Source organism: Mytilus californianus, unplaced genomic scaffold (genome assembly GCF_021869535.1).
Source record: "Mytilus californianus isolate M0D057914Y unplaced genomic scaffold, xbMytCali1.0.p SCAF_3, whole genome shotgun sequence".
Lineage (NCBI taxonomy): Eukaryota > Metazoa > Mollusca > Bivalvia > Mytilida > Mytilidae > Mytilus > Mytilus californianus.
In genome coordinates, this window is record NW_026262679.1 from 22,608,315 (window position 1) to 22,632,750 (window position 24,436).

General features: G+C 32.2%; 1 protein-coding gene across 1 annotated transcript; it reads right to left on the reverse strand.

Moving 5' to 3' along the window:
• Nucleotides 1–6,775: 6,775 nt before the first annotated feature.
• Nucleotides 6,776–18,090, reverse strand: LOC127734138 (uncharacterized). The gene is made up of 3 exons (XM_052243820.1): nt 18,027–18,090; nt 10,174–10,467; nt 6,776–7,156 (listed from the first exon to the last, which is right to left on the reverse strand). Coding segments are annotated over exons 1-3 (531 nt in total). The 5' UTR covers nt 18,028–18,090; the 3' UTR covers nt 6,776–6,920.
• Nucleotides 18,091–24,436: the final 6,346 nt, after the last annotated feature.

The following is a 24,436-nucleotide window of genomic DNA, read 5'->3' on the forward strand; positions in this document are numbered from 1 at the left end:
TAGTGTAAAACCATCCAAACAGGAAAAACTAACGGTATAATTTATATAAAAAACGAAAAACACTTATAAACCACATCAACAAACGACAACCACTGAACATCAGGTTTCTGACTTAGGACAGGTGCAAACAAATGCAGCGGGTTTAAACGTTTTAATAGGCGCCAATCTTCACCCTAACCTGAAACAATAGTGTAATATCACAACATAGAAAGACACACTATAAAATATCAGTTGAAATGGCTTAACTCAATCAAAAGACGTATTAACAAAAACAAGTGAACATACACTGAACGAATAAATTTGATCTATGACACAATTTAAATACAAAATTAATAAAACAAAGGGGTTAGATGTAAATCAATATCAGAAAGACAACCATAACCTTGGACAAAATACCGCCAAATAAAATAACGTACACAAGTAAATAAACATAATTTTGTTGTAAGGTATACATGGAGTACGGAAATATTTTGTATACAAAATAAATAATTTTGTTGTTCATAGTACGAGAACAGAAGTGAAAATTTATCGTCATACCAAACACTTATCAAAGGTGGTATATATTAAAAATAGTGAGACGAGATATAACACTATTAAGTAAACATTAAATAACAAAAATGCATTACAAATTGTATCAACAGGTCAAATGAACACGAAAGTACGATTCGAGAGTACTCGCAGTTACCGAAAGCTAGTTAAAAGCCAAAAAACAATTAATAATAAAAAATCATGCATCAGAGACTAAAATCAACTAAAACACATCCCAGGGATTTAGTGTTTTAACGTCATGGACAGTCAAAGAAGACATGACTTGTGCAATGCCAAAATAAAAGTATCGACAGGCAGTAGGATAGTTAGGAGTTAACCTTTTAATAAATATGTATAATGTTATATATAGATAGAGTAATCTCTATATAGAAAATGAAAGTGGTTGTGTATTTATTTTGAAGGCATTTATAGTTGGATTTTTACAAATAAGGTGTTGAAAGACACAGAATTGTCTAAAAAAAGATTTGTTTATTTGGTCATTGTTTTATCTTCAGTTGTTTTTGTTTTCTCTTTATGTGAACACGTATACTATTTTTTCTCAATTTAATTTGGTTGAAATATATATATAGTAAATTTCTGAAAAGAAAATAATATTTGTGTTTATCATGAGAAAAATGAAAATGTTCTACAACAATTATACAACCAAAAAAACATATAAACCTGTGACATTTCCTCTTCTATTGGTACCAAGTTGCTTAAAATCAAACTTTAAAAAATAATTTCGTAGTTTTATATGAAATATATAGTGAAATATCCAAAGTGACGAATACTTATGACCACACTCTGTAGATCTATCGGACAGTACCTTATAATCTCAAACAACAAGATTAATAATAAAATTGCAAAAAATCGAACAAAAAGAATTAAAAAAAAAAACAAGATGAAACAGAACATTTTACATCATATATCAAATACTTTGTTTGAACCATTTTTGGTTCTTTCCAATGATTAAAACATTTGCAAGTATCCTTTTACGTAAAGTAAATTTTTACTATATTTATATTTTCAATTGTTTACTAAGTTTATATTTTCAGTTGCACGGAATTACAAAAACGTGTTGGTCATCAACATGCTGAAAGTCCCGTAGCACCAAAGTAATACATCATGGACTTACCCGCCAGAAGTTATATATTTTTACCGGGATTTCCACATATTGGTAAACCAAAATTGGAGGTATGGCGGTGTTCAAATCAACACCTTATTACAAATTTTCAAGTACAGTATAGTACAGCTGTACTTGAGAAGAATATTTTTGAACGATTGATGTTTATTGATATTGTTTTGCATATCAGCAACAAAAGATGTTGTATGAGACGATGAGTATATGATATAATATAAAATGAACATGAAATGGATATTAAGAAATGGATGATATAAAATGAACATGAAATGGATGATATAAAATGAACATGAAATTTATGATATAAAATGAACATGAACATTTTAGTCTTAGATGCATGTTTTTTTATTAGTGGTGAATGGCTTTGAACTAGCTTTCAGTAACTGCGAGTATCGTTAGATGTATTTCTATTTGTATCCATCGGATGAGTTAAGCCTTTTTCAACTGATTTTTACTGTTTGTTCTTATGTTGTACTGTTACACCACTGTCCCAGGTTAGGGGGAGGGTTGGCGCCTTCAAACTAGTTTAACCCCACTACATTCTGTATGTAGAGGCAACAGTAGTATACCGCTGTTCAAAAGTCATAAATCGATTGAGAGAAAACAAATCCGGGTTACAAACGAAAACCGAGGGAAACACATCAACTATAAGAGGTAAACAAAGGAACAACAGAAACACTGCAGTGCAACAAAAACAAACGCCAACATACATAGAAACAAACTATTTGATAACAACTGCCATATTCCTGACTTGATACAGGACGTTTTAAGAAAAAATGGTGGGTTGAACCTGGTTTTATGGCTAGCCAAACCTCGCGCTTATATGGCAATGTTAAAAAATATCGCTAAAATGACAACACTACGTGACAGAAATACAGCACAGACACACGCAAAAACACTTATGTGCCTGTCCCAAGTCAGGAGCCTGTAATTCAGTGGTTGTCATTTGTTGCTGTGTAACATATTTGTTTTTCGTTCATCATTTTGTACATAAATTAGGCCGTTAGTTTTCTCGTTTGAATTGTTTTACATTTGTCATTTCGGGGCCTTTTATAGCTGACTATGCGGTATGGGCTTTGCTAATTGTTGAAGGTCGTATGCATGTCATATATTCATCATTCCATGTGTAAAGATGGCCTCTTGGGAAAAGTACTTGAGAAATATTTATTACAATCCAGCTAAACCAGCGAGTTTTTCAGGGCCTGATAAACTTTACAGATTTGTTCGAAAAGATGGAAAATTCGTTCTCAGTAAATACAGGATAAGAAAATGGCTACAACGGCAAGAGCCATACAGCTTGCAAAGACCCTTAAACAGGTCGTTTAAGCGGAACAGAGTTATCGTAATTGGAATAGACGACCAATGGGATGTCGATTTAATGGACATGTCAAAATTTTCGAAATTTAACAGTGAAATTAATTTCGTATTGGTGGTGATTGATATATTCTCCAAATATGTATGGCTAAGACCTATAAAGGATAAAAAGGTGAATCCTTGGCGAATGCTTTGAAACATGTTTTTGTCAGAAGGAAGATCGTCAAGCAGAATAAGAACAGATAAAGGACAAGAATTTAGGTCTAGATGGGCAGAATCTCTCCTAAAACAGAGAAATATTCAACATTTATTTGCACAAAATACGAAAATTAAACTAATTACGTTGAAAGAGTGATCAAGACTATTAAATAAAAAATCATGAGATTTATCACCAGTAAGTAGTCTTATGACTATGTGGATAACTTACAGAATTTTACTAACAGCTACAACAAGACCTTTCATAGAACGATTGGCATTGCGCCAGATAAAGCCACCCTATCTAAAGAGACAAACCTGTGGTGGAAAATGTATTGACCAAAAAGAGTAAAACCTAAGACAAAGAATGTACGAAAACCTTTCCGTTTCAAAATCGGTGATAAAGTTCTGATTACATACATAAGAAATCCATTTACAAGGGAATACGATGAGAGGTGGAGCAGAGAGATATTTAAAATATCTCAAAGAATATTACGAGGTGGGCTTCCAATTTATAGACTTATTGATTTTCAAGACGAAGAAATATCAGGAACCTTCTACCAATCAGAAGTGCAGAAAGTGGATGTTTGGGAAGACGATATGTGGAAAGTTGAAAATATCCTCAAAACCAGAAGCAAAGGACCCAACAAGCAATACTATGTGAAATGGTTACACTGGCCAAAGAAATTCAACTCTTGGATTAAAGCTCGCGATTTATTTGATATTTGAGAGAGGTAACTATCCCGGAAAGACTAACTTGAAGTCTCGACAGTTTACACCCCTGCACGAAAGATAGCATACTGTTAATTGGCCTTTTCGTCACAGTGAGGTTCAATATACTGTTGAGTGATTATATGACTCTCTACTTCTTTTATCTCGATGTATAAAATGGTTAAGGTAATTTTGTTATGTAAAGACAACATGTGGATGGCTCTCCGACCCATGTCTGTCTAAATTGACGGGGATATTAAATAGTGTACATAGTATTGTTGTTATTATTACTAGTGTGGTACTGAAAAGCAGAATAAATATCATTAGGGATACAAAAACATAGAAGGAAAAAAAAATTTCTTCAAACACATACACTTAAGTCATGTATTAATATGCTATACATACAACTAAACGCGATAATCAAAATATATCTTCATGCCATAAAATATCATGTACTGTGTTACAACTCTAGATTCTACTGACGAGGAAAGGTAACACTAGGCCAGCGAAAGCTGAATTATTAGTTCAGTCTAGGTGGCCGAGTGGTCTAGAGCGCTGGACACAGTGCAGGCGGTTTTGTCTCGATATCCCAATAGCATGAGTTCGAAACTAAAAATTCAGCTTTCGGTGGCCTAGTGTTACCTTTCCTCCTCAGTAGAATCTAAGAGTTGTAACCAGTACATGATATATAAGGCATGAAGATGGAATTGATTGCAGATTAGCTAAGTATCTATCGTAAAGGATCGTAAGATGTAGTCACAGAAATAATTATTTTGATAGGTATATAATTTTGATTTAGACTTATTTATATATTATATATATAAATAAGTCTAAATTAAAAACAACGTTCAAACCTATGATTGCGTTGGATAAAAACCGCAATTTTTATACGTGTGCATGCAAAACAAATTTCTTGGTAGAGGGGTCTAAATACAGCACAAACAACATTTTCCAAATGACCAAAAAAGTGAAAAAGTATATTTTAACAAAACGCATTTGACTAACAGGTCGAACAACGGATGTTCTTAAACCCTGCTTACTGCCATTGGCGATTGCCAAATAAACGGATCACAAGATGTAACAAAATGGATCTTTATTATATATATATATATATATATATATATATATATATATATATATATATATATATATATATATATACACACTCAATGATTACGCCACGGACAGCAGCATATAACACGACAGATTACAAAGGGTAAAATAGGTATTTAAAAAATATCTGCACCTTGTTACTTAATGACCCATAAGACCTTGATAATCATACTCCTACACAATTAAAATATAATTTGCTTTTTGATGAACTAAATTTAATTACCGTAAATAATTAATTAACAAATAATTAGTGATGCAACACTGCATCATGACGTCATTATTAGGGAGTTTAACTCTGGGAGGTTAACTTCACTCCCATAGGGTTTGCATTGATAATTTTGCGCCAGAACCGGTAGGTAGGTAACTACTACCCCTTTTATGTTGAAAATCATAAAGCTATACAAATGTTTGCTTTTATTTTAGCCTTTTCGCAATTAGGTAGCTATGTAGTCTGCAGTAAAATATCTTAAATGTCTTAAAATCTATTTGAAGTTGGAATTTGGAGAGTGTATGTAATAAGATCTTTTTTTTGTACAATTTTACATATTTCCATAAATGAAAATGTTATTCTGCATTATTATATTGCTGTTTGAGCCATTTTGATACGTATGTTTCTCCGCCTCACTATTTTTTATATGTACCACCTTTGATAAGTATCTAGTATGACGATAAATTTTCACTTCTGTACACGTACTCTGAACAACAAATTTATTAATTTTGTAAAAAACGTTTACTTCCGTACTCCTAACAACAAATTTATTATATTTAAATTTACCTGTAAACTTTGTTTTATTTACGCCATTTTGTCCCAGGTAAGAGTTGTCTTCTTGACACTCATCTTACATCTTTTTTTATTACTACCTGTAACGTCTATGTTATATAGGCGCCTACGTTTTAATATTGTATTTATATTGTGTCATAGATCAAAATTATTCGTTCAGTGTATGTTTACTTGTTTTTGTTTAATTGTCTTTTTGATCGAGTTAAGCCATTTCAATTGATATTATATAGTGTGTCTTTTTATGTTGTAATGTTGCACTATTGTCTCAGGTTAGGGTGAAGGTTGGCGCCTGTTAAAACGTTTAAACCCGCTGCATTTTTATGCACCTGTCCTAAGTCAGGAGCTTGTTGTTCAGTGGTTGTCGTTTGTTGGTGTGGTTCATAGGTGTTTCTCGTTTCTCGTTTTTTTTTAATTTAAATTAGACCGTTGGTTTTCCTGTTCGAATTGTTTTACACTAGTCATTTTGGGCCCTTTATAGCTTGCTTTTCGGTGTGAACCAAGGCTCCGTGTTGAAGGCCGTACTTTGACCTATAATTGTTAACTTTTTATACATTGTGATTTGGATGGAGAGTTGTTTCATTGGCACTCATACCACATCTTCTTATTTATTATAACATTTGCATCGACGGACGTATTTAACCAAAAAATAATTAATATGTATCCGAAAAGCAATTTTAATTTTACTTCCTGTAATTTTTTTGATTTTTTGGACAAATACCAACAATTAACCAAAATTTTTCAAAAATGTGGTTCACTGAGAAGTTTATAATTTTTCATCCATTATATTGTTTTAACTGTCAAGTAAACACATCTTATGATATAGTTAATTTTTTGTAAAGATTAAAATGCTTTTGGAAAATGGCCCTAATAGTGTGAAGTAAATTCAGTAGAAATTGGACTTACTATTTACTAGAATGTAAGAAAAGATTTAATTGAATTCGATGAAACAAAAACAAATTAAGAAAATTTAAGTAATTTACTGTACGAATGGCATTAATTTAAAACATTTATTGTCTTTGTGCGTAAAGACACTTGTTACTAAAGGACACCTATTAAACAATACAATAAAAACTCATCTTTAGTTACTAGTTATACTGTTTGGTGAAATTCTTGTAAGCAACGTTGTTCGTTCATATATCATAGTTGTTTGTTGTTCACTGTTGTTCCGCTCTCATGTTTTTTTGCTTGCAATGCTACCTGGGCCATATTTGAGACAATCTCTCGACATTTTTGTTCTTCGTCTATTTCTAATACATATTTATTCACTACATCACCAACAATTTTTGAACAATCAATCTTTTTTCTATACAATGTACTATTAAATTCCCTTTTATCTACTAAGCTATCATGTCTTTGTTCAGAAATTTGTTGTCCTAAAATATAAATACAAATGCATTTATCTAAAAACATAAAGATGTTTATCTTGATGTGAATAGACAGTCTTTCGTTTTTATACCTCAGTGAAGCCAAATATGACACAGTATTGTTTACCACTAACGAATATCACAGGCAAAATTTGCTCACGTGAGTTTCACATTAATCTCACATGAAATTCAAATCAAACGAGCTTATACATGAAACTCGCGTGAAAATTTTCATGTGAATTTCACGTGAAATTTTTCACATGAAATCTACGTTAACTTTACCCAAACAAAATTTGGTATTTTTTATGATTTTAATTAAATTTGAAACTTTAGATGTTATTTGAATTACTTTATTTTAAAAGTTCACGTAAATTTCATGTAAAAATCAATTCATGTGATTTGCTATTTCTTTTTTTAATTTAATATTTATTTTTACTATCAATGTGCCACTCGCTGTAAAAAAAAAGATAATATGCAAAACACTCGCACTTTTCACCTGGAAATCCTCTTTTTATCAAATTTTAATATATTCTGAAGCGTACACAAATATCTAGAATGTCTGATATTAACAGTCGGAAAGCAAGCCCTTAGAAACGACCGTTGTTGCTAATTTCTTAGGACAACAATGGGACTTATATTAAAGCCCGCCATTCTGAAAGAGGGACGAAGAATACCAGAGGGACAGTCAAACTCATAGATCGAAAACAAACTGACAACGCCATGGCCAAAAATAGAAAGACAAATAGACAAATAATAGTATAGATGACACAACATAGAAAACTAAAGACTAAGCAACACGAACCCCTTCAAAAACTGGGGGTGATCTCAGGTGCTCCGAAATTGCGTTATCATAGTAAATTTCGCGGAAAAATTAAAAATTACATTTAGTGTGTTTGTTTGAAAAAGCAATGGCGAGTTCAGCTGTGAATATGACTGGATTAATTATTCTCTTTAAGTGAAATCTTTGACATTAACTTAAACAATAAGGTAAGGACATTTTATACTGTCTGTAAAGAACCTTGAATTTAAGATGACTGGAAAAAATCATTCATTGTTAATATTATTTTTTGTGATGAAGGAATCCTGCAAAAGTAAATGCAAATATGTATGTACAATGGAAACATAAAAGTCTTGTCCTTTGAACTTTAAACAATCTCTTTCAGACTTGCATTTTAATCACTCTTATTCAAAGCATTTTCATAATTAACATGTAGTGTGATTCATACTTGTGTTCTGAAAAATAATTATTGACTTTAATAGCACTCAGAAACTGCACTGAAATACTTTTAATATGCCTAAAATAGTTATTTTTTTTAAATAGACGAAGAACAATATGAGATCAAATCTTTCTCGTTGTTATTTATTCGCAAGTTCATGATTAACCATTCAAATAATTTTCCATTGGTTTAGGTTTTTTTTTTTACAATTTGTGTCCATTCAGTAGAACATGTATGGAATCAATGAGAAAAAATTTATTGTTAAACTAGTTTAACTATACACAGATTGCAAACCAATTTCCTTTAATTTCAAGTTATGAATAATTTACATTGAGAATACTTAGGCATCATTATTGCAAGGGAATTCAACATTTTAACCCTGTCTAGATCCAGTATTTATGCATATTTTGGCTAGCCCTGGCCTTAATGAAGTAGAAATTTATTTCTGTGTAAGTATTATTTGGTTACAGCAGTAAAAATATATACCAAAATATTAAAGTAACTCTTGGAATACACCTTATCGCTATTTGTCCGCCATTACTGGACATCACAAAGGTTCCCGTAAAATTTTGACGTCATAATACAAAATATCTGACGCCACAATGGAAAAATGATTGTTGTATGACGTCAATAGTTCAAGCGGGACAGATTCTCGGGTCAACCGGGACAGATTTCCAAATAGCGATAAGGTGTATAATACCCAGAGTAACATTTACTGTAATATTTTAAAAGCCCTATTTCAGTTCTGATACTGTTTTAAAAATGATAAAATATGTTTACATAATTGTTTTACATATGTCTGTGGTATAAAATTATATTTAGTAAAAAGATAATTAATTATTTTAATAATATTCACTTGTAAATAACAGCAGATGATGTTAAATATACATAATAGTACAAATAAGTTTGTTCATGAAAAGTGTCAACAAAGGGACGTAACTCTTAAATTACTATCGGAACCGCTTCGTCAGAAATTTCGACACATCGAAGTGGCACATTTGCGTATTACAGCGTATTAAGTGGCACAAATTTGACACATGCCAGTTCATAAAAAGCCTCATCACATATTTTAAATTCAGCATAGGTTCCCCAGAAGTTAAGAAAGAAATTTCAACTTATGTGTTGACAAAAATTGACGCGACGAGTGACGACCTGGGGTTTGAAGGCTTCGTATTCTAATTCAGTACGCTAAATCAAAACAATGTGTATGTTAGAACTTCTAGAAAGTATATACAGTTGGCATTTATAACGTATAGCATGCTTTGATTTCATTTGATATGACTTTTTGGAGGAAACAGACTCGTTTCAGATGAAGAAAAAATGACCAAATAATGGCCAAATATGGTAGTCACATGACTTCCATTGTTGTCCTAAGAAATGGGGTCAAACCGGGGGTCAGCTTTCCGACTGTTAAAGTTTGACGCTGGAAAAGGACATGTGAAGTCATGCTGGCATGTGCAAAAGACTAGATCAGAGACATATATACACATATATAGGCCTATACATTGTGTATATACGTCTCTGACTAGATCAACGATTCGCGGAATTTTTTATAGAACACAATGAGAGGGTTGATCATAAGAGAAATAGGCTTAACAACTTGTGAGAATTGGAAATCGTTGATATCATCCCTCGTTATTCAATTTAAATAGTAATTATAAACTATCAAGCGATATCCAATTCTCACTCGTTATGAAACATATAAGTAGCGTTAGTTTCTTTTTTTTGTGTACTAGTATATATAGGAGGGGGTACCAGCAGCTCGTTATTATCAGATAGCATTCGAAGAAACCTATCTTCCCTGCTTACCTAATAGATTTATAATTATTGCCTGATATTCCCGAGTTATCTTTTCAGCTTCAAAATAAATTTCAGAAAAAACGTCACAGAGGAAGCTGTATTCACCAAGTGATATTTTTCTTTTTAACGTAAGAGCATCAAAAACGTCTTGAAATTCTCTCTCCGGTTGTAGTATCTCACTTGGAAGGTGATGACGAAGTCGCAGTTGTAATTCTTTCATTTTGTCGGGCTCGCGTTGGAATATCCTTCTTAGTTGGATTATCATCACTGATTCTTTGTCCTTAGCACCACTTATATCAGACACTAAAAATACGTAGACTTAATTAAAATAAGAACATGATAAATATAATCATGGTTTTAGTACGTTTTAGAATTTGATACACGACGTCTACAATAGACAGGATGCTAAATGATGACAGTATCTCGCATTGTCCTTTAGGGTCAGGTTGGCTTATTGCCCCCAAAAAATCGGCAAGACGTTTATGTCAAAGCAACTGATCATGAACGACGATATCTTATATTTCCCTAATTCGTTTCAGGCAGACTTCATAGCTTTATATACGGTGTAGGTTTTGTTCTTTGCTGAAGGACGAACGATGACCTAAAGTTGCTTACACCCAAGTCATTTCAAAATTGGCGGATATTTATCTTATTGGCAATCATACCACATCTTATTTTTATTTTCATACAAGAGCTTCCCAGGAAGAATGAAAACAAGTTGACTTTGTCCTTTGCTTCAGATCCCGTTATATAGATAATGCTACCTTTCACTTTATGATTCAATGATGGTTACTTTTGATCGCATTTGTCCCATTGAACTTAAAGGAGATCATAGATATAGTCTTTTTCATTTCTCTTTTACAACATTACAGCAGCGTCTGCTAACGGAATATATATCCCTCAGCTTATATGATGTTCCATAGAGGGCTTTAATTGCCCACTACATGTATAATTTTCTTGATAGAGTATTGCTGCTTAATGATGCTACCTACCGAAAGGGTCAAAATGGTAAAGTATACCTTTATGGAAGCCATCACAATTTAGTTGACCAATATGAAATATCTGTTTCGCATATTAACAACGAATATGCTCAACTTGTCACAATCACTATTCCGGCCGCTTTGACTCCAGTGTGACATAATTAAATGTGTCTTGTAATCGAATGTGTACTCAGGAGTCGGCATGAACATTTAATTTTTAAAATGGTTGCTCAATAAGCAAGTGGTTTTCTGGACATTTTGTAGGTCAAATAGACAGGAACCTAGCAACACATACAACAAATAGTTAAGTAAAAAGAGCAATGTGGGAAGTTATCGGACAAATGCAAACTCCATAAACAGAATAAATATGCTAATACTTCACTTAAAGTAGTTGCTTACCAAACAAAAACCAAAAATAAGTTGTTTGATTGACTGTTGGTTGCATAAAGACTATTGCAAAATAGTACGCAGCCACTTAAGACAAGAACCAGCCACATCCTGCACAACCAAACGATTGCTCTTCTACCAAAATTCTATCACATTCTTGTTTGTGTACTGGAAATACTAATATGCAATTTTATATATATATATATACTACCCTTACATATTTTTACAATACAATTAATTTCTCAATATATTCAAAACATACCACAAGAGTAGCTTGGACGTTAGAGTATGACAACCTTGACTATATGGTGGTCGACAGTTAAACCTTTACTAAAATGATACCTTTGTTCTGCGCATTACATTTATAAAGATAAAACCACGTTTTTATCACATAAAGAATCCGAACAACCACTCTTAAGCCCGGTTGTCACTATCAAAGTATGTTTGGTCAAAGATCACTTTGACCAGGTAAACTTGGTCTAAGTCATCTGTTATCACTATCAAAGATTTTCATCAAAAACTTGGTCAAAGTAAAAACTGCATTGTAATTGGATAATTTCCGTCCAAGTCCATTCAAGTTAAAAGAAAAAAAGGATGAAATTCTATTCCATCTAAGTCCGTCAAACTTTTCTTTGATGGTTGTCACTATAAAAAAAAACCATCAAAAACTTTGACCAGAAAAAAATTTGTATAAGAAAACTTTGATAGTGACAACTGGCCTTTAGGAGGGGGTTCATATTCGTGGTGATATAATGTAAAGCAAACTTTGTAATATATCTACAAAGAAAGTAAAAAAAAGGTAAGCGTTTTCATTTAAAACTAAACGTGTTAGTTATAATTAAATAAATAGATTTCGATTGTTAAAATTCTATTCGTTCTGTTGGTTGTTATAGTCGAGCATTTGTGGACCTTTCCTTTTGTAATTACTCGTCTATGTTTAATGCTGTTCTATATAATTTTATAACATACAGAAATATACTTCCTTGGAAGATTCTGAGAATCAAATTAATGTGACAAAGACATTCACTTTATTAAATTTTATTTTTTGATGAAGATCAATTTAAAATTTTAATGGTTTTCTGATGTCAAAATTTAAAGATCTCCTTTGGGTATATAATGTATATCATGTACATAATGGTTTTCTTTGTCAAAATTTAAAGATCTCCTTTGGGTATATAATGTTTATAATGTACAATAAATAATTGAAATCACACATCATTGACAGTCATATTGAATCACCTAGTAATATTACACATTTATAAATCGCATTAATTTCTGTTTAACAAAAAAAAAATAATGTGTTAACTTTCCGTCTGACAATTTTTTATTTTAATCTAGGTCAGATTTTATGTTAAACTGAATACTTAAAAAAGAGTAGAAGTGAAGAAAAAATAATAATACAACAAACAGCCCAAATTTAGCCTTATTAGTAATAACCTACGTAAAAATTTCATGTCTAATTATTTTGTAGTGAATGCAAAATTTTTTGGAATCAATGTGTTTCCGATGTTGAATAGCGGTACCTAAATGTCTGTTTATGGAGTTGCATAAGTTTAAAAATGAATAAGCTCCCAAACAAGTGTTAATTTCATTTAATTGGACCATACTAAACTATACTTGGTACATACATGTATGAAGGGAAGTTTTTTTTAAAATTAGTTAAACATGTACATGGTTTTTACACTTTTATGACAATACATGTGAAAGACTGATTAAGACAGGCAGGAAAAGCCTTAAACCTAGGTAGGCACTTATGTTTAGGATAGATAAAGGCAACAGTAGTACTAGTATACCGCTGTTCGAAACTCATAAATCGATAGAGATAAAAACAAATCCGGGTTACAAACTAAAACTGAGGGAAACGCATCAAATATAAGAGGAGAACAACGACACAACAAAAACACAACATTAAAATATAACACACACAGAAACGAACTATAATATAACAATGGCCATTTTCCTGACTTGGTATAGGACATTTCAAGAAAAAAATGGTGGGTTGAACCTGGTTTTGTGGCATGCCAAACCTCCCGCTTTTATGGCAACGTCAAACACAACACCAAAACGACAACATCACATGACAGGACCACAATACAAATAAAGGGGAGAACATATAGGACAAAGAAACACACGAATAATAGCTAACAAAAGGTACTAGGCTTAAAATTCGATACGCCAGACGTGCGTCTCGTCCACACAAGACCAACCAGTGACGCTCAGATGAAAAAAGTTTGAAAGTCAAAACAAGTACAAAGCTGAAGAGCACCGAGGACCACAACTTCCAAAAAGTTGCGCCTAACACGACCAGGGTTTTCTGCCTGGGACAAGAACATCCTTATTATTTAGAATAATTTATAATTTTGCAAACAGTAAATTTTATAAAATGACTATATAATAGATATACATGATAAAACCGAAGTGGGGACTAACTACAGAATAAAAACGGATACATTACATAAAACAACTTAATCCAACACATAAAAATACACAGCCGAGTTAGCCAAAGCCTCAACGAACAAAGTGACGTCACATTTGAAATTCTAAAAAAACACACAAAGTGACGTCACATTTGAATTTGTTAAAATATTTCCCAAAAATAAGATAGGATTAGGATTGATTCAAGATTAGATTTGTAATACTGACATTACATTTATTAATAACAATGAAAATTACAATACTTATTAATATCAAATTGTGGTAGTAATTAGATAATTAATTGTATTATCTAGCTATGTCGGTGTTTCTTCTGTATCAAACTGTAAACCAAATATATCGTATAAATTTCGTTGAACCAAACTAAAATCTAATAAATGAAGGGGTGATTAATTATCTTTACCATAACACACGAATATAACAGAAAAGACGTTAAGACATTTGACAAAATCCGACGAGAATAAAAAATATAACATCAAAATTAAATACATGAATTTGGGATAGAAAAGTACCGTGACACGTCTTATAGCAATGCGGTTTCACACTCAGCAAAACAGCCACAATCGGGAATAAGTCACGTTCGGTAATTAAAAGATCAGACGACGTAATGACAAACCACAATCTAACACGTGGTAAAAATGTCCTTAGTTAGTTTGGACAAAGACACATCGTATGGATCAACCAATTCGTGATGGTGTCCGTAAAATTTACGGAGTGTCATTTTTAATCTGTCCTCCTCTTAACTTTGTTGGAGCAGTTTCTGCGTAAGGAGCACACTCCTGTATATGAAGTCCGTATAGTGTGAACAAGCACGAGAATAACGTATCAATTGAGATATGTAAACACCATACGAAGGGGCAGAGGGTATGTTACTGCTGAGAAATGGGAAATTGATAATTGGGAAGTTGAAATCGTCCCGTTTATCATAGATTTTCGTGTGAAGTCGTCCATCTGTGTCAATATTAGGAAAAGATCAAGGTATGAAGCAGTCCTTCTAGTACCAGTAGTATCCTTAATTTCAAGTTCACTGGGATATATGAGATGTAAGTATTGGCTGAAATATGGGTTCTTCAATGATAGAACATCATTAATATATCGGAAAGTAAAATTAAAGAATTTCGCAAGGTGCTTTTTCTTTTTGTCTTTTAGAAGGTTCTGAATGAATTCTGCTTCATACGAGTACAAAAACAAATCGGCCAGTAGGGGTGCACAATTAGTTCCCATTGGAATACCGACTGTCTGTTGAAATATAAATCCTCCAAACTCAACAAATATATTGTCCATCAAAAGGTCCAGCATTTTGATAATATCACCTTCAGTATATTTTCTGGTAGATTCAGTGTGGTTTTTACAAAATATGAATTATTGTAACTCAAAACAAGAAATTTGTATCTACGATTCCTATTTTTATAGAAATAGCTCTGTTTAATGAGATGGTGAAGTCGATCTTTCAACTGAGCATGGGGAATAGTAGTGTAAAGCGTAGAAAAATCAAAAGTCTTTATGTTGCTGCAAAATTGCAAAGATTGTGATCGAAGATTAAGCAGTAGATCTTTCGAATTTTTGAGAATCCACATCTGGTTAACACCACTGGTAGAATATATCTCATCACAATATTTTTGAAGCCCATCTTTAACTGTAGAAAGAATAGTAGTCAGTACTTTAGAAAGATGTTTAGTCGAACATTTTGATGACACAGCTATGTATCGTTCTTTATATGGAGTTTTGTGTAGTTTTGGTATCCAGTATAATGATGGTAAATTTTCTTCGTTTTCTTTGATGTTGATACCAAAAGAAAGAAGGACAGATTTGTGATTTTGTAAAATTTCGTCCTTGGTAAATGATGTTAAAGAATATGTAGGGTTACCAGTAGTTCTATTTATTCCAAGCTCTGTTGTGAGACATTGCAAATAATGGTTTTTACATATGAAGACAATATTATTGGAGGCTTTATCTGCTGGAACAACGACATATTTGTCATGCAAAGAGGATAAAGCATCCACAACATCCTGATTTTTGAAAGGGTTAGTAACTCTTATATTGCTCATATTGCATCGTAGTTTTTGAATGCGCTTCTGAATGCATGATCGAATAGCTGTGATCCATTCAGACAAAGTGTCCAGTTCTGGACAGATATTCCTGAACATTTATTCTAAATATCTTTTTCTTAAGATATATTCAGGACAAGAACAAGTTAAATAAAAATCAAGCAAGTATGTTCTGAAAGGTAGTTCGGAATTGTTTAAAGAGGGGAAAGTTTGACTGTCATTGGAAAAAAGACCATTTTGATCAACAACAACTTGTGTTTCTTACATCAGGTTACCTGGTCTCACCTTCGTTACCCCTCGCCACTATCTTAACACGGGACATAGTAATTAATGGCGTATTGAGTCTCATGTACTGTAAATTAGATACTCTACCTTACAAAAAGATGGATTTTCATCTGACAGTACTACTGTACAATAACGGGCGGGACCGAAGAGAGTGAACATTCACATATTTGTTAAAGATATCGAGTTTTGCGTATGTGATATCAACAAACTCGACCACATGTTATTTGGACAGGAGCAAGATAAGTTGACCACAGGGCAGGATAGAATGTTATTGTTCTCTGTTGAAAAAAACCCAAAGCAATTCAATTATGACTTCATGTCTTTGATCCGTCAATAATGCTTTTTTGCGTTTATATGGCGAAGCAGAAAGACATTTATGTTTTGTTGTTGATTCTGATCATTATGCCATATCATATATGAGAAACAGTATAACAATTTACATTTACAAATATGTTGAATGAGTTTTAACAGAACTTTCTTGTTTTTTGTTTCGTTTTAAAAGTTATTTCACAAGAAATTATAATTATTGATACACACAAACAAGTGATAACTAGGTTAATACATGCCTTTTTTCATATCTGCCCTGTTAGTATCCAATTATCTGCCAAGTGTTTATCATTCGTATTTCTATGAATGGTACTTATAATCGAATGACTTTGATAAAGTTTACCTCTCTCTATAGAGGTTGGATTGTGAATACATATTTGCTATAGACTTTTTTATCAATTAAAAAAAAACTGAAAAAAAAAAAATAGAGTTAAAATCTTTCAGCACTGACGGGTATGCCTATTCTTATTTCAGTACATTTGGATAAAATACGATTTAATATGTTATTTCATCTGGCATCGAGTCGACGCAGACGATAATTAAAAGTGAAAACTTATTTTATTGTTATCATTTAGGTTTTCAGACAGGGTCTGTAAATAATAATAATGAAAATTATATAAAAAAAACAAAACAAAAGACTGTATATTTTTACGAAAGCAATAGACAAAAACATATGGTATTTTCTTTCCTATGAAATATATTTCATTATTTCATTCGTTAATTGAAAGAGGCAATTTGTAGCAATACAAAGAAATTGTCCACCAGCTAGTCTTATCGTCAAATATTACAGTTATAACAGTGACATGCGTTCTTTAATCACTGATTGTATCTTTAAAAAAAACTGCTATGTGTCTTCGTTTGTATTTTTGTCTGTCTGTGGGAGAGAAGGAATTGACAGAGTGTTTTTGAAATCTAGGAAGAAATGCATGCGAGAAGGGCCACAGAGATTGCTTCTAAATTATCGACGACTGTAGTGCAGACCCAAGTAATATATATAACGGTTCGATAATGTACTTATAATAGGATGAATAATGCGGAGAAACATGTTATTATAAAAAGGAACCTTTTACGTCTCTCTTCCTGGGCTTCAAAATAGTTTTCTAATATATGGTGTTGAAAAATACCGGTTTTTTTTAAAGAAATATGTCAATCTTCCATACTTGTTATTTGGCAATAAAAATGCTTATCACCGTCTTTTGCATGTTCTAACTAGTTTAACACAAAAATATATCCAAGTGCGTGCTTAGTTGATCCAGTTGAAAAATAACTCTCAGTTATGAAACTATTATTCAGTTTTGCGAAGCCGGTAAAATCATGAAATGTATTTAGATTGTTGAAAAACAACCAATAATAATATAAAAGAAATGAAACGAAACGAAACGAACAAAATAGCCTTACTTACTTGATAAAAAATTCCAAAAACATCCGCTTGCAAAGGAAAGTTTATAAACCTAATTTCGGAATAAAAGACACTACTGTGGTATTTAATTTTTACAATATACAATAAATGAACAGGTAATTAAGAATATTCAAACATTCATTGTCGTCAAGGATGAACAGAAAACAATTTATGTTTTACCTGCTTTAAAACATTTAACTTTACTATGGTTTGGATGTAATGGAGTCGACTGTAGAATATCAAGGTGCTCAGTCTGAATTGCATGTAAAGTGTAAAAATACTCAGCTCCAAGCTACTATTGATTTTATCTTTACAGAGATATCGACACGTTCATGATATATTGTTACATTAGAAAACGTGAAAATCCTTGTAGAAGCCCTTGCAAAAAATCAATGTTTTGATAAAGGATTTCCAGACAGTGGTTCTAGACTCAATTATTTCGAAAACGTTAAGAAAAAAATGACGATGAACAAAGAATCAAGAACTACTTTAATAACATGGCTTATTAATAATGCTAATATATGTAAGTATTGTAAATTAAGACAATAGTAGTTTAACGATGTTCAAATCTAATAAATCGATTAAGAAGATACAAACCAAGGTAACAATACATAACCGAGGGATCGCATGAACCCCAAAAGGAGTAAGACCGGGGTTGTCAACAGGGTAAGCGTCTCCTGCTATGCATGTATTACCCATTGTGAAAAAACAAATTCAAAATGTGACGATCGGTACAATTACAGATCAGACTATTCTATTATCTTAGGATCTGACATCATGAAACATGTCGCTAGTGAGTTGAGACACAGACAAATCGTTTCGGACAATCAATTTGTGATGGTGATCGTAAAACTTATGTATCGATTTCAATCGTTCTTCCTTATAACTCTGTTAGAACAGTTTGTGTGTCAGGAGCACACCACTGTCAACGAAGTCCATATAGTGTGAACATTCACGAGCGTAAAGTATTAATTGAGATTTGCAAACTTCCTCCTATGTTACTGCTTAGAAATGGGTAGTCAATTTAAATGGTACATGGTATGCAGCAGAAGTGCAAATTTATTGATCTGAGGAAGACACCATTACAGCTATATTTCGAAGGAACTTGGATTTGCATACAACAGAATCGTCCATCTGTGTCAATATCGAAAAAAAGATCAACACATGAAGCAGACCTTCTAGTTTTGAAAGTATCCTTAATCTTAAGTTGACTGAAATGTGTGTTATTGATTGACATGACATATTTAAAATACCTGAAAGTGAAATTAAATAACTCTGCAAGATGCTTTTTTCGTTTTGTCTTTGAGTAGGTTCTTTGTGAATTCTGCTTCATATGAGTACAAAAACTAGTCGGTCATTTTGGATGCACATTTAGTACGAATTGGAATACCGACTGTCTGTTGAAAGAGGACTTAAACCTTCTATTTAAAAATGTGGACATGTTGTATGATTTCCAATGAGATAACGGTCCACCAAAACACCAAAGGACTTATCAACTACAGGTCACAGTACAACCTTAAAATCGTTACTTAATTTACGAGCTCTATAAACGACAACACCGTACAAATTTAGATGTGAAATCCCGAATTGCTATATTTGTACAGCTACAGTCAAACTTTCTTGTACAGCTACAGTCAAAATTTCAAAGCAAATAAATCTCTGTTTGACAATTTACCATTTTTACATAGATTACGTATTCATTCAAGTAAATATAAAATGTCTGTACTGACACAGGCATATCGAACGAGTTAGGATTGCAGAAACGAAAAGAAGAGGTCTATAGAACATCAATGTTCAAAAAGGGGTTTTTCAAGTATAGAGTTTCTCTTGAGAAACAGAAATATACGAAATAAAAAAAGACAATTATTGCTTTTTATATAAGATTTACTCAAAATAAGTTCCCTTGGGTCAATTTCTGTAACTGTCGGACACCCACTTCCTGTTTTCCGATGCTTTGAACTGCGAGTGTGTGTTTGCTCGTTCACTACTACGCGTGCATAGTTGTTAAATTTTCGATTAAATGGAACTTGATCTATTATTCAAATGAACCACTTACCAACACTTTGTAAGAATAATATATTTATGTATTTATGCAAATTAAAACATAACTAAATATGTATTCTTTTCAAACGGGATGTATAAAGACACACCCACGTTCATTTTGATCTATAAAGAGGTTAAACTAACTATCTTACTGTCTGTCGATACATTTATTTTTGGCATTGCACAAGTCATGTCTTCTTTGACTGTCCATGACGTTAAAATACTAAATCACTGGGATGTGTTTTAGTTGATTTTAGTCTCTGATGCATGATTTTTTATTATTAATTGTTTTGGCTTTTAACTAGCTGTCAGTAACTGCGAGTACTCTCAAATCGTACTTTCTTGTTTATTTGACCTGTTGATACTAATTGTATTGCTTTTTTGTTATTTAATGTTATTCAGGGTTATATCTGGTCTATATACCAGCTTTGATAAGTGTTTGGTATAACTATAAATTTTCACTTCGTACTATGAACATCAAAATTATTTATTTTGTAATAATATTTCCTTTCTCTATTGGTACTTTAAACGTATACCTAACAACAAATTTATTTTCATTTTCCTGTGTTTAAAGTTATTGCAAATGGATGGTATTTTTGTTCGAGCATATTGTTTTTCTTTAATTGTTTAACATTTCTTACCGATATAACATGTTACTTTTATTATTCTTCCCTTAGTTTATTTATTTTGTATTCAAAATTATTTATTTTGTAAAAATATTACCTTTCTCTATTGGTACTGTACAGGTATACCTAACAACAAAATTATTTTCATTTACCTGTGTTTAAAGTTATTGCAAATGGATGGTATTTTTGTTCGAGCATATTGTTTTTCTTTAATTGTTTAACATTTCTTACCGATATAACATGTTATTTTTATTATTCTTCCCTTAGTTTATTTATTTTGTATTTACATTGTGTCATAGGTCAAATTTATTTGTTCAGTGTATGTTCAATGGTGTTAATATGTCCTTTGATTGAGTTAAGCTATTTCAGTTGATATTTTATAGTGTGTCTTTCTATGTTGTGATGTTACACTATTGTTTCAGAAAAAGGGTGAAGGTTTGGTACCATTAAAACGTTTAAACCCGCTGCATTTGTTTGCACCTGTCCTAAGTCAGGAATCTGATGTTCAGTAGTTGTCGTTTGTTGATGTGGTTCATAAGTGTTTCTCGTTTCTCGTTTTTTATATAGATTAGACCGTTGGTTTTCCCGTTTGAATGGTTTTACACTAGTAATTTTTTGGGGCCCTTTATAGCTTACTGTTTGGTGTGAGCCAAGGCTCCGTGTTGAAGACCGTACTGTGACCTATAATGGTTTACTTTTATAAATTTTGACTTGGATGGAGAGTTGTCTCATTGGCACTCATACCACATCTTCTTATATCTACCTACCAACTTTGGCCAATCACATCCGTATGGGACACGCAACGCAGGAAATGTGCCTCACATGCCTGCACGAACGAATTATTATCATAACAGTTTTCTTCCTTCTACTGTCCGTCTTTGGAACGAGATTCCAATTAATATCAGAAATTCTTCTTTATATATATTTAAGAAATATTTGAAGAAAACTTGGGTTGTCCCAAAATATTTTTAAAGTGGTTGTAGACTAGGACAAATTTTGCACACTAGAATTAGAACTGAGAGCAGTGGTCTGAATAACATTGAGAATGGAAATGGGGAATGTGTCAAAGAGACAACAACCCGACCATAGAACAGACAACAGCAGAAGGTCACCAACAGGTCTTCAATGCAGCGAGAAATCCCGCACCCGGAGGCGTCCTTCAGCTGGCCCCTAAACAAATATATATACTAGTTCAGTGATAATGAACGCCATACTAAACTCCAAATTGTACACAAGAAACTAAAATTAAAAATAATACAAGACTGACAAAGGCTAGAGGCTCCTGACTTGGGACAGGCGCAAAAATGCGGCGGGGTTAAACATGTTTATGAGATCTCAAACCTCCCCTATACCCCTAGCCAATGTAGAAAAGTAAACGCATAACAATACGCACATTAAAATTCAGTTCAAGAGAAGTCCGAGTCTGATGTCAGAAGATGTAACCAAAGAAAATAAACAAAATGACAATAATACATAAATAACAACAGACTACTAGCAGTTAACTGACATGCCAGCTCCAGACTTCAATTAAACTGATTGAAAGATTATGTCTTCATCATATGAATATCAGGCACAATCCTTCCCGTTAGGGGTTTAGTATCATACCATCATAACATATATGAGAAGAACATAACCCGTGTCATGCCAACAACTGGTTTTTAAATAAATGTGTTTAGTGCCGATGCAAAGACCCTATAAGTGAATCAATATTAACGCCAAAATATGCAATCTTTAATGACCTGACAACAGTATCGTAACTATATCCCTTCTTAATAAGTCTATTTAAAGGTTTTGTTAGCTTCAGAGGTGAATACTGACATTTTTGTGCTTTATAAAGAATATTTCCATAAAAAATTGGATGTGAAATACCTGAACGTATAAGAAGTCTGCATGTTGAGCTATATTTACGAATGATGTCCTTATACCGATGATAAAATTTAGTAAATGTTTTGACTAGTTTGTGATATCGAAAACCCTGGTGTAATAATTTTTCAGTAATACATAAATTTCTCTCGTTAAAATCTAAAACATTGTTACATACACGAGCGAATCGTACAAGTTGAGATATATAAACACCGTAAGATTGTGACAAGGGAACGTCACCATCTAAAAATGGATAATTAACGATAGGAAATGAAAAATCATCTCTTTTATCATATATTTTAGTATTAAGCTTTCCGTTAATGATATAGATATCAAGATCGAGGAAAGGGCAGTGGTCATTGTTAGTATTAGCTTTATTTAAAGTAAGTTCAACAGGATAAATTTCTTTAGTATACACACTGAAGTCGTCATTATTGAGAGCCAAAATATCATCCAAATATCTAAAAGTATTATTAAATTTGTGTATCAGATGTTGTTTCGATGGGTCTTTGCTGATTTTTGTCATAAATTGTAACTCATAGCAATACAAAAAAAAGGATGAACATTTGTATAGAAAAAATTTAGTTACTGATCCTTTTGCAAATGTAGACAGATTGAAACATCTGAACACTTTTTATTGCGTTGTCCGCAATACCAATTACTTAGAGAGTTTATGCTGAGTAACTTGTCATGTCAGCCTAATATACATAACTTACTGTATGGTAATCCTTTGATGTCCGACATTGAGAATTCTGATAACTTTCTCATTATTCAAGATTTTATTCTTAAAACAAAGAGATTCGTGTGAATTTCATATACATGTATTGAGATATATAATTATGTATAAATTAAATTGTCGTTAATTTATATTTATATTTACACCTGTGTAGTTTGATAGCACTGTAGTTCAGTTGTGAATTTGGTCAACAAATGCTTCTTATTCAGTTAAAAAAATATTTTTGACGCCATCCATCTATTATTATATTATATGGGAGAGGAATTTGTAAAAGTGAAAATTCACTTGTTTTCCAATCCCAATAAAATTGTCATTTTGTAATGTTTACGTTATTATTTTCTAAAATAAAATATTGTTTACACTAATGTATAATCACCAAAAAACATTTCATTCGTTGATCGTCGATCGAAAACTATGAATGCTAATTAACTTTCGAGTTTTGTTGCCTCATTTTGTTGCCGAAGTTAATATAACCAATCATGACCTTGATAAACTATCAACACAGAATCATGGTAAAGCGATGTTTGGTTGTTTTTGTTTAGATTTGTTTGGTCATTTGTTGATCAATCTTTGTCATGATAGTTGCTAAATGTCTTAGTGTAATATTTTTTTCTTCTTTCAGAATCGGTTTAAACTATCTTTCTTCCATATTAGTTAACTTTTTATTCCATCACGGGATTTTACTTCGCACTTGCGTTGTGTGATTGCCGAATTTCTAACGATGTCTCATGGTGAAGGTCACTGCATACGGAAAAGGCGAATTATATAAATTACGGGGGAAGACAATAATTCAATAGCAGTACTTTTTGGAAGAATTGGATTGAACAAGGGTTTTCTTTTATGCTTATGTACACGTGTTTTATAGTAAAAATTATCAATTCAAGTTTATAAAAGAAATTCATCTTTTTTTTTTTTATCAAATTTGAAACATCATACGACTTTTAAGAAAATTCGCCCTGCTAACCGTACAGATAATATTTTCAATTAGTATAAAGTGTCAAACAACAATATTTTATGTGGTAATTTCAAGTGAACTATGATAAAATAGATTAGAATATTTATCTCGATGCATGTCAATTTTACTTAATTTCAGCTTTAAAAATTTTATTTTTATGACTTGTATGCATGTTTCTTCTATAACAATA

Excerpts from the sequence above, each read along its gene's own strand:
- LOC127734138 (XM_052243820.1), bottom strand. Across the intron at positions 7,157-10,173 it reads AATAATTATAAATCTATTAG|GACAACAAATTTCTGAACAA; the intron begins GTAAGCAGGGAA and ends TTTATATTTTAG.